This window comes from Pogona vitticeps, chromosome 2 (genome assembly GCF_051106095.1).
Source record: "Pogona vitticeps strain Pit_001003342236 chromosome 2, PviZW2.1, whole genome shotgun sequence".
Classification (NCBI taxonomy): Eukaryota; Metazoa; Chordata; class Lepidosauria; order Squamata; family Agamidae; genus Pogona; species Pogona vitticeps.
Genome location: NC_135784.1, coordinates 185,996,699 through 186,008,623, shown reverse-complemented (window position 1 = coordinate 186,008,623; position 11,925 = coordinate 185,996,699). Strand labels below are relative to the sequence as shown.

General features: G+C 42.1%; 1 protein-coding gene across 2 annotated transcripts in view; it reads right to left on the bottom strand.

The window, feature by feature from the left end:
* Positions 1–6,129: 6,129 nt before the first annotated feature.
* LOC110078023 (ultra-long-chain fatty acid omega-hydroxylase) overlaps positions 6,130–11,925 on the bottom strand; it is a 29,662-nt gene continuing 23,866 nt past the window's right edge. For both annotated transcript variants that reach the window (XM_020791721.3, XM_020791722.3), the window contains exons 11-13: positions 11,487–11,551; positions 8,620–8,702; positions 6,130–6,554 (exon numbers count right to left, since the gene is read on the bottom strand). In XM_020791721.3, coding sequence (XP_020647380.3) covers positions 6,377–6,554; positions 8,620–8,702; positions 11,487–11,551 — 326 coding nt within the window. In that variant the 3' untranslated portion in view covers positions 6,130–6,376. The remainder of the gene's footprint in view (positions 6,555–8,619; positions 8,703–11,486; positions 11,552–11,925) is intronic.

Below are 11,925 nucleotides of genomic sequence, written 5' to 3'. Positions count from 1 at the left end.
GGTGCTTGATATCTGCTGACAGAAATTAAATGAAGTCATTAGTGATTGGGAACTTACATGTGCAGAAAATGAAGAGGCCTATAGCACCATGCAAGGCTAACGCATAACAACGGAAGCCACAATGATTGTTTTAATTCGTTTTTCTTGTTATGCAACACTACTTTTTAGTGGAAAGGCGCATTGTACGTGTAATGAATAAATTATCACATTATAAATTAATAAATGAACTGCAAAGAGGCAGTCCCAAAGCCAGCAAAATCAGGGAGCTGAACAGGGGACAGATTGTATTTGTCTTCAGTGTTGAAGGGATTGTCACTCTCGAATTGGCCTTCTCAGCCACACTAGACGCTGTTCCAAGACCTCCAGAGCACGTTACCATAGTCTCTCAAGACTGAAGGATGCCTACTTCACAGCATTGTACATGTAATGAATAAATTATTAATAAACATGTAAAAGCAAAACAGAGTGGCTGTTTTTCATTTTGTAACTACAAAACTGCTCCAGGTAACCCACTTCTTTTCGTGTTCATTTCATATATTTATTTAATTTCCTTCAGTCCAGCCAATCTGCAGCCACCATAGGGATGGCAATAATGAACTGGATTCAAAAGTAGCTAAATTCTGTGAGTTTGAAATTCACGAGTACAGTATAACAATATGCATACACAGCTTCTGCAATTTTTTTTTAAAAAATTCTTCCACCAACAGGTATTGTTTTTCACTTTTTCATGGTCATTTCAAATTTTCAGATATCCATGGGAGGACCAGTTCAACTAGGCCTGCTCGTCGCTTTGTTCCAGCTCCTCGCCAACCTAGCAGTTCAAAAGCATGTAAATGGAAGTAGATAAATAGGTACCATCTCGGTGGGAAGGTAAGCAGTGTTCCGGCTCTAAGTCGCGCTGGCCAAATGACAATGGAAACTGTCTTCAGACAAGCGCTGGCTCTACGGCTTGAAAACGGGATGAGCACCGTCCCCTAGAGTCGGACACGACTGGACTAAAAATGTCAAGGGGGAAACCTTTAGTCTTTTCATGTCTACAGAGAACTTTAAGAGAAGGTTTATGCTATTCATCCTGGCTTCACCCTTCACAGACTCCTACTTTATGGTTTTACTCCAGACAAACAATATCATTTTAAAAATATTATCCATGGATGAAGTGAAGCCAGCTTTTTTCCTGTTGGACCCAAATCAGATTGATGGTATTGTTCAACAAGTAATTAATTTAATTTTAATGTGTTCCTTATACAACCTGTCTCCAAACTCTGTGCAGGGCATGTTTAAAAACACATTTGTATAAATGTGTTTTAATTTTAAAAAAGAAAAAAATCAACAGAATAAATTCTTACAGGAAGCCACAATTACCTAATTATTCCTACATTTCAAGAGTAGGATAAATTACCTGCATTTGAGATAGATATTTTCCCCTCAAATGCTGAAATTCTCTTCAAGACTCATTCAACTAAATCATTTGAGAAGGTAAAAGGTTGCTAAATTGTTTGCTTTTAAACGATGGGGTGCTAAGTTCCATGCCAAAGAGCTGTCCTTTTAACACTCTGTGATCTTTTAACGAGGAGGAGGAGCCCCAGAAGAGTACATTGGACTCAAGTAGAGTTGGCACCAATTAAATCGTTGTCAGGGAAAAGTAAAATTATTGGACTAAGCAAGGAGGCGGAGAGTGCTCCAAAGCTGGAGGAACTCTGGAGAAAATTAAGCTGCCCCAGTTTTCTGTCAGATATATTTTGATTTGGATTCCTGCACTGAGCAGAGGGTTGGACTCAATGGCCTTAGAAGCTCCTTCCAACTCCATGATTCTAGGATTCTACTTAATTATCGAGGGCTAGGCAATATCAAACCCTTGGGGTACTCACTTTAGCAAATTATTATGTTGTACTCCTTTCTCATTGTTGCCAATTAAGTGGCTCATCTGTCAAAATAAAGCACCAAAACCTCAGGGGTCAAGAGAGTCCATTTTATTCACTTGCAAGTGGGCTCAGCGTGTTTAAAGGATTTTTTTTCACCTAAACCTGTATACCTTTTTGTTTGCTGCAGAAGATACATTTCCATGACTACCTTATCAACAAAAGCCAGCAGTTGTTCAAGGCTACAAGCAAGCAAAAAGTTAAAAAAAGAAAAGCAGAAGCTAGTTCTATCCAGTATTATTAATCAGTGCATTCAGCAGCATCCTTATCTATCAGAACATTCATGAGGAGGGGGTCATGAGCAGCCAAGAGCCTACATCTCCTGGGTCATTCGGTGGAACAAAAAATGGAGTCACTCACGGCAACATCATAATTGCTGGTGCACATAGCCTTGACCTCCACCCTGGTTTTTCTAGGTCTTGACAGTGATTAATATTCTAGGTGCCCAATCTCCTCCTCATCTTTTTTCTGACTATTTCTTGTGTCCTACTGTACTCTTATGTATCCCTTACTCGTGTTCTGGAGCGGCCTTTTTTGGAGCTCCTGGCTTAATATCTTGGTCCAGCATGAGTTCCTGGCAGGCAAGGTTGCTTCACATCTGAGCTCACCTGATGGCACTGGCCGTCACTGATAGTATTACTGTGTTTCTGCTGGATGGTAGCATATGTTTCACAGGGAGACAGTAGCTGACTTTTTGACTGTGGCCCAATTTTTAGATCTTGACATGGTCCTTGTTAGTCCAGGTGACAGCTGGACCAGTATAAAAATTATTTTGAGACATGAGACCCATACTCCAATACACTGCAGGTTCTTGTTTATTACCCACAGCTAGGTGCTGTAATTGCTTGCCCCTAATCTGAGGACAAACATGGTTGGTAACTGTTCGCTTTGGGTCAGATGTTGCTGCTCCACATTCCCTAGCAGAAAGGATGAAGGTCCAGCAAGCAGTCTGGCCAGAGACAGGAAACTTGCAAGAAATAGGGAAATTTCAGTCCCAAGTACTGTATTGCAAGCAACTCCGTCGCCAGACAATATGTCTTCTGCAATATGTGCACAGCCACAAGGGATCTCTTTCACACTTCTACCCAGTGTACCCTTTCCAGGCTCCTCCGCCTCCTTATTAAAGACTGCAGTCTTAGAGGGACATTTTTCCCGCCCACACCTAGCTCTCCATATTTACCTCTTCGTGAGCATGTTAACTGTACTGGGAAGCAGACTAAGTGGTATTCAATGCCCCTTGGAGGCAAAGATGCTTCCTGCATGGCACTGGGCCTCACTATCTATGGGAATTGCTGGATAGATCAGTGGTTGAAGGCATCTGGCTGTGGAACCAGAGGTTGAGAGTTCAATTCCCCTCTGTGCTTCCTTGACAGGGGATGCACTTGATGATCCGTAGGGTCCCTTCCAGTTCTGATCTCAGTCTACATGCCTCCCCTGGGAGATGTAAGCCAAGATCTAGCTGAGTTTAGCCTCAGTGCCTCTGCCTCCCAGCTTCTACTACAGTCCCTATGGCCTCTGTGAATGTATTTGGGATGTTGCTCAACCATTGAATCGCATGCTTCATGGATTCTTTCAAAACTGAACTTTCTAAGCTGAATTCTATATTCTCACCAGGTCTGGCAGCGGAAGTTGAGATTTCTGTCTTGAATTTATATCTGGCCCCAATACTTGTGAGGTTTTGGAACAAACATACATTTTTTGGTCTTCCTCTTTTTAATTTCCAAAACCCGTATTTTTGTTGTTGTTTAGTTGTTAAGTTGTGTCCGACTGTTCATGACCCCCGTGGACCCATCTATAGTTCTTCAGGCACTCTGTTCACTAAATCGAGTTCCTTAAATCTGTTCTTCACTTCCACTGGCTGTTCACACAGGATTTGGTTTAGATTATACCTGAGTAGCCCAATGGTTTTTCCTACTTTCTTCTGTTTAAGCTTGAGTTTTGCTATAAGAAGCTGATGATCAGAGCCACAATCAGCTCTAGGTCTTGTTTTTGCTGACTGTATAGAGCTTCTCCATCTTTGGCTGCAGAGAATATAATCAATCTGATTTTGGTATTGTCCATCTGGTGATGTCCATGTGTAGAGTCATCTCTTGTGTTGTTGGAAAAGAGTGTTTGTGATGACCAGCTTGTTCTCTTGACAAAACTCTATTAGCCTTTGTCCTACTTCATTTTGAACTCCAAGACCTTGTTGTTCCTTTTATCTCTTGACTCCCTACTTTAGCATTCCAGTCCCCTATAATGAGAAGAACATGTATCTTTGGTGTCAGTTCTAGAAGGTGTTGTAAGTCTTCATAGAACTGGTCAATTTCAGCCTCTTCAGCATTGGTGGTTGGTGCATAAACTTGGATTACTCTGATGCTGAAAGGTCTGCCTTGGATTTGTATTGAAATCATTCTATCATTTTTGAGATTATATCTAGTACAGCTTTTCATACTCTTTTATTGACTATGAGGGCTACTCCATTTCTTCTATGGGATTCTTATGCACAATAGTAAAGGTAAAGGTCAAAGTTCCCCTTGACAATTTTTGTCCAGTCGTGTTCGACTCTAGGGGGCGGTGCTCATCCCCGTTTCCAAGCCATAAAGCCAGCGTTTTGTCCAAAGACAATCTTCCATGGTCACATCGCCAGTGCGACTTAGACACGGAACGCTGTTACCTTCCCACCGAGGTGTTCCCTATTTATCTACTTGCATTTGCATGCTTTCCAACCACTAGGTTGGCGGGAGCTGGGACAAGCGACGAGCGCTCATTCCGTCACGTGGATTCGATCTTACGACTGCTTGGTCTTCTGACCCTGCAGCACAGGCTTCTGCGGTTTAACCCACAGTGCCACCACGTCCCATGCACAATAGTAGATATGATAATCGTCTGAATTGAATTCTCCCATTCCCATCCATTTTAGTTCACTGATGCCCAAGATGTCAATGTTTATTCTTGCCATCTCCTGTTTGACCACATCCAGCTTACTAAGGTTCATAGATCTTACATTCCAGGTTCCTATGCAGTATTTTCTTTGCAGCATCGGACTTTCCTTTCACTTCCAGGCACGTCCGCAGCTGAGCATCCTTTCGGCTTTGTCCCAACTACTTCATTAGCTCTGGAGCTACTTGTACTTGTCCTCCACTCTTCCTCAGTAGCATGTTGGATGCCTTCTGACCTGAGGGGCTCATCTTACAGAATCATATCTTTCAGCCTTTTGTTTCTGTCCATGGAGTTTTCTTGTCTTTTCATATTGGAGTGGCTTGCCAGTTCCTGCTCCAGCTGGATTGTGTTTAGTCAGAACTCTCCACAATGACCTGTCCGTCCCTGCACAGCATAGCCCATAGCTTCTCTGAAGTACTCAGGCCCCTTTGCCACGACAAGGCAGCAAGCCGTGAAGGGGAAAGCCCATATTATTAGTTAATTTTTTTCTTAGACATCTTCTCATATGAGATCAGCATGCCACATCATGTCACAATGAAATATCTATCTGTACCTGTTCCAAGTACCCCCTTTTTACTCGTGGTGTAAAAAAACCTACAGCAAAATCCAATGCTAGAAATCTAATTGTAGTTAGAGAAATAAATCCTTATTATGCTAGGGAAATAAATCATTATTAGCAGTATAAAACCTGACTGGCCTTCCAGAAAAATTCAACCTCATCAGAAGACTATGAAATTTGTCAGAAGAAGTCTGCATTTTGTGAACTTGGGTTTTTGTCCATTTAGTACAATGCACAATATTGTAAAACGTATTACAGTCAGTTACCCTGTTGGCTACAGAGTCCATTGCATGCATTTTGCTTATACCTCGGGTCATACAGAAACCCCCCAAATTACTGTAGCTCCTAAGAAAGCAGCCTGTTTTTATTTTCACAGACAAGAATTATCTTTAGAATTTGCACATGATATAAAAATTGTGAGCTACCCCTTTGGCATCTTGATCTTCTGATAGAGCCAAAGTCTTTTAAGGGGAACCTTGTCATCATGCCAAGACAGCCATATTTAAGAAAAATCTTTGGGATCATTAATATTCTTTTTATATAGTCAAATGTTTAACTTGGAAGAATCACTGGGTGGAGGGGGAGATGAGGCAAAAACATGTTTTGGTCTATTTCCCTTAAGTGTTCCTTTTCAAGACAGAAAACAGAGGCTCACAGTTAGACTGGAGACCTCAGGCTACCACTACATAGCGAGTACAATCACGACATAAAACGATGTCAAACCACATATGGTGGTCAAAGTATGTCATGCTTTAATCTCACAATATCTCTTTTTGTGTTTCATAATGCCAAGACAGAATGGCAAAGAAGACATCATGGTGGAAGAACAGTTGATGCGGACGCAATATAGCCCTTTTCTCCTATTCACTTGACCCAGAGAGCTTTTCTGACCACCATATCTCTCTGCACATTCCAGAAATGATTGGAATGATCAGAAATTTCAAGGCACAGGTGTTTGTGACCACGTGGCTCCTCATCAAGGCGTGGCACGCAGTGGCTCCACCTGCAGTTGCAACCCATTCTCTGCCCGCAGGATTAGTTCTGGTTTACGCCGCACCGGCTGGCTCTCATCTAGCCGTACAACAAATCGCAGCAACGTCAGGGCTAGGGTCACCTTCAGCTCTGACATGGCGAAGTTCTGCCCAATGCAGTTCCTGCAAGGGGGAGAGAGGGGCCAGTTTTAGTGAGGCAAAACATTCCTTCCCAACACCTCAGCATGAAGAAGAGATAAGGTTGGCCTGATGTTTTACTAAGAAGAGAAGCTTTGGAGGAGGAACAGACAAGGCTGGCTATTAGTCTCAAGGGAAGATGAGTCCTAAAGGAAGGCCACCTCGCATCTTCTAGCTCTGAATCTGGAGTACGTGTGGGCAACCGGTGAACTTGTGTGACTACACACTGTAGGGAGGCTATTTTATGCCTTCAAGAACATGGAGGGAGGATGCCTGAAATATCATGAAAACAGAAAACGGTGTCCCCTAGACGCAGGGGTCCCCAACCTTGGGCCTCCAGATGTTCTTGGACTACAACTCCCAGAAGCCTTCACCACCAACTCTGTTGGCCAGAATTTCTGAGAGTTGAAGTCCAAGAACCTCTGGAGGCCCAAGGTTGGGGACCACTGCCCTAGAGGCTGCTGAGGATAGAGTTCTCCATTTTGTGTTCAATTTTCTTTTTGCAGCGTGGCAACTGGGGGCTTGCCAAATCACATGTCCTATAGGGCTAGGCCACATGATTCTCAGCATAAGGCTCTGTCGTACAAGATTGCTTTTCAGGAGTACTCACAACTGGATAATGATATGAGCTTGTCATTACTGTGTGTGTACATGTTTTTTTTATTTTTTGAATTGTTTTAATAACTTGGGTTAAGGTATGGGGTACAGAAGGTAATATGGGGTATGAGGGGAAAAAGGGGTTGGGGTTGTGAAGGCAAGAAGAAACAAAATATGCTAGCATCTATTCTATTCATATTGCAATATCAAAATTCAAATTCTGCTTTTCTACTATTTTCTGCCTTCCAGATTTTAGTTCACATTTTGCTCTTGTTATTCAAGCATTGTCTAGTGACTCTAACCATTTGTAAAATAAGTCCCATCTTTCAATTGCCTTTTGTAAGGGACAGTCCTTCATCACTTCTGATAGGATGTCCATTTCTGCCGTTTCCCTTATCTTCTCCATAAGATCTTCTTTTTTCGGTACCACTGGACTTTTCCAATTTTTGGCATAAAGAATTCTGGCTGCGGTGACTATATATATAAATATACACTTCTTTGCTTTATCTATATTATCTGGTATCATATTCAATAAAAACAGTTCCGGGCTTAATGGAACCTAACAAAGCAATATTTGCTGTAACACAGTATGCACTCCTATCCAATATTGTTTCGCTACTCTACAAGTCCACCACATATGATAATAGCTTCCCACATGTGCTTCACATTTCCAGCAGACATTTGATACATCTGTATACATCTTTGACAATTTTTCTGGAGTCATATGCCACCTATAAAACATCTTGTATATGTTCTCCTTAAAATTAACCGATTTTGTGAGCGTTATATTATTTTGCCATATTCGTAACCATTGATCAATATCAATATTATGACCTATATTTTGTGCCTACTTAATCTCAAACTTAGAAAAGCTGAGAACTCATACTTTGCAGCTGCCTGCTTGAAGTCTGGTGTGCAGTATTCAACTTCTCTGCGATGAATAATTGGGATAGCCTTCCTTCCTTGAAGCTCAACATTTTTTCTTCTTGGTATAGTTAGCAGAATTTCTAACTAGCTTCAAGAACCTGTTTTTACTGTGGAGCATAGTTGCTGCTGTGTTGTGATGACATTTTCAGGCACAAATGTTTTTTATTTGTTTGCCCTAATAGTATCTATGTTGAAAATGTCGTATTAGATTTGTGTGGCATTACTACCCTTATCATAAAACTGACAAACTTCATACAACCTTTTTTAAACACTGTCAATAAATTTAGGAAGGACAACAATGGGAGTTGCAGGCAATATCTTTCGTAAAGGGAAGAAAACTAAGTGTAAATAAATAATTTTTTAACTGCACAAATGTTCTTCAGAAGTACAACCCTGGAACAGCATGCAGTGTGTATAGCTGCAGTTTTTTTTTTAAAGGAAAGCAATGTAGGTCACCATACTAAAGGGCTAAGAAGTTAAGAATGGTCTCTATCAGAGTCGGGGAGGCGCATGGGTTCTTGCGTACCTTGGTCCTGCTGAGAAGGGCACAAAGGCCAAGGGAGACTGCTGCTTCAAGTTCGCAGGATCAAAGCGGTATGGATTATAGACCTATAAGAATAAGAACAGTTGGCAAGGATTGGCTGCATTTACAAAAATGTCAGCGGGCTGGAATATCTCGGTACCAGGCGGAGAGGAACTGAACAGCAAAATATTACCGTGATAGGTACGTGAAAGGAAAGTACTATGACAAGTATTTCATTTGTGAAACGCCATGGAAGCTACACAAAAAGAAACTTCCCACTTTGGATTTATTCAGACAGGCACAGTCGTCCCATTGTTTAGTGCATTGCAGGGGTGGATTGGTTTGCTTTTTCCCCCGGCAACCACACAACAAGCGGACCGATTTGCTCCCAGGGCACCCCACCTTGCACCTTTTAAAGCCCTTGACAGGGGCTGCTACTTTTTTTAGTGTGGGTTGGTGTGCTCTCCTTTAGTCCATTCCTAGCCCATGTAATAATAAGGGACGTGGTGGTGCTGCAGGTTAGACCACAGAAGCCTCTGTACTGCAATGTCAGAAGACCAGCAGTCATAAGATCGAATCCACGAGACGGAGTGAGCTCCTGTCGCTTGTCCCAGCTCCCGCCAACCTAGCCGTTTGAAAGCATGTAAAAATGTGAGTAGATAAACAGGCACCACCTCAGTGGGAAGGTAATGACATTCCATGTCTAGTTGCACTGGCCAGGTGACCACAGAAATTGTCTTTGGACAAACGCCGGCTTTACGGCTTGGAGACGGGGATGAGCACCGCGCCCTAGAGTCGGACACAAGTGGACTAAATGTCAAGGGGAACCTTTAGCCCATATAATCACTGGGAATGAACTAAAATTCAGCCTTGCAGTTGTGAAAGCCAAGGCTCCTTCCAGTTTGAATTCCTGGGATCAAGAAGCAGCTTAATAAATGCGAGGATCATACCAAATGGGATATCACTTCTCCCTCCAAGCTCATGCAGCCCTGTTTGAACTACTCCTCTGGTGAGCACCGAAGTCCCAACACTGCAGGGGCTGTTATAGATTCCTCTCTTGTCCTAAAGTGGTATTGACACATAGCTTGATGGGCTCCGGCAGGTCTACACTGCTCACAACAAAGGGGCCGGTGTAGATGCTTCCAGGCAAAAGCACTCAGCAGGCAACGGATGAAAGGAAGAACGATCTAGCAATTCAGGGCATGGGCACATGGCCTTGAATTTGCATAGCAAAAGAAATCTACTTCTGAAACAAGAATCAAGGTTCTTGTAAAGCCATAAAGCCAATTCTTCTTCTATTTGAGGTGAAAGCAAGATGTCACATGAATCTTGCCCCAAGGGGACGTTTTCTTACCTTCTCTTTGAGACTGCAGGGGAGGGGCAGAGATTTGCCCTTGGTGATCCACCAAGTCAGACAGATCTCTCAGTCCATCTTTTACTCACTGCCCAGTGCATAGCACCTTCCTTTCTTACTGCACTTCCAGGCAGACAGAAAAAACAAGACGTTTCTGACTGAGCTCCCAATGAGCTGCTTGTGATTTGTTGTTCACCTATGGTTGTAGCTTGTTGTTTCATGGTATCTTTAAGTATAAACGCTTGCTCAGATGAAGATTTTGGGGGGCAAACTCCATAGTTACAGTACTCCAGACTAGAGGAAACCAGCCAAACTACAAGAAATAATAACCTAGACCTTGCATTTACACTGTAAATTTTACATCTTGCTGTTCTGAAATTCAACACACAAGGCACAAAACAAAATGATTGGCAAAAAATATGAACCAATAAACAGCAACGAAACAATTGTATTCAATGCAGTCTTGTGAGTCAACAGCTGAAATCCTGTTTCACAGTTAATCAGTGTTAACTTTTCAACAGGAATTGCCTCAAGTTAAGAAATTTCCATAGATTCGTCTGTTGTACACTGATGAGGTTGACTTCACTGGCCATTTACCCTGTAGTTTACATTGGGTTGGCCATACAAAGATCTGAATTCAAACACAGCATAAAGTTCATGGAGAAACCAATGGTGGAATTGTTTTTTAAGCGGTGAATGGTCTTTTTTTCTCTTCAGCTGGCAGAGGTTGCTTTATTTGTTCTGATCAGTTTGACTTGGCTTTCCCCCCCACTTTCTGCCCAAAATGATTGGCTACTCCAATACAAAGGGGCACTTGTGGGGGTGCCAGTTCCTCTAAACTCGGTGCCTCTAGTCTCTATACACTTTATTTTAAGAACAAAATGGTTTTAATTCAGTGCTGGAACACACCATTGCTAGGGTGCTCAGGAGAATTAAATAACCAAAAGGGAGAGGCAGAAATTGTCAGTTAGCACCTTGTTAGCACCTTAGGACACATCTCTGCCTTTGACCTGCTGAGTCTTGGAAACTGTCATCTGGATAGCTATAGCGATTCATGCAGGTAAACTCAATTTAATAGACTGCAAATACACAGCAGATCAAACTTTATTTTCCCTACCATGTAGTCACATCCTGAGTTGCACAGCTCAGTATCCAACAGATATTGAGCTGTTTACAGAGATTTCTTATCTTACAACATCCAAAAACATTCCCCTCCTTCCCTACTATTGGGGGGGCTGTATAAGGGTTCTTGTTGTTCCTCATCCTATCTTTTCATTGTGTTTGATATACCTGAACTATTTTGTATAAATAGACATCTTATTGGCTGCTTTGGGATTCTCGGTGAACACAAAGCACAATATAAATTTAGAAATAAAATAAACAGCACATCAAGTTATGTGTCAACACTGCTTTAGGAGAAGAGAGGAGCCTATAACAATTCCTACAGTGCTGTGACTCCAGTGCTCGCAAGAGGAGTGGAAAGACACTTTAAATCCTGAAGAACAGAAAGCAATACCTCAGGGTCTGGCCAGACCACAGGATTGTGATGGGTTCCGAAGATACTGATGAGACAAATGTTCCCTGTGGATGAAAGAGTAATGAATGTTTGCATTTCTCTGCTCTTTCAAGTGACAGCCAATAACACGGAGTGGCAGGACAAGGAAAAGACTGCAGGAATGATGTCACGTCTGATACTTTTTGGTATTTTACCAAAAAGAGAAGTGGGTAAAGGACCAGCATCCACAGGTCTCCTAAAATGTTCAGTCAGGACCTTGATACAAGTTTTTTTTTTTAAAAAAAGTCTTGTGATCACTTTTAGAACCACAATCGTGCTTACTAAGAATATATTTTTCCTTTATTTTCCCCCCCAAACATGACTTTGAGAGGTGATATCTGACTGGATAGGTGCTCTACCTGACAGTGAGCCATAAAACTCCTTGAGTGATTTGGGGCCA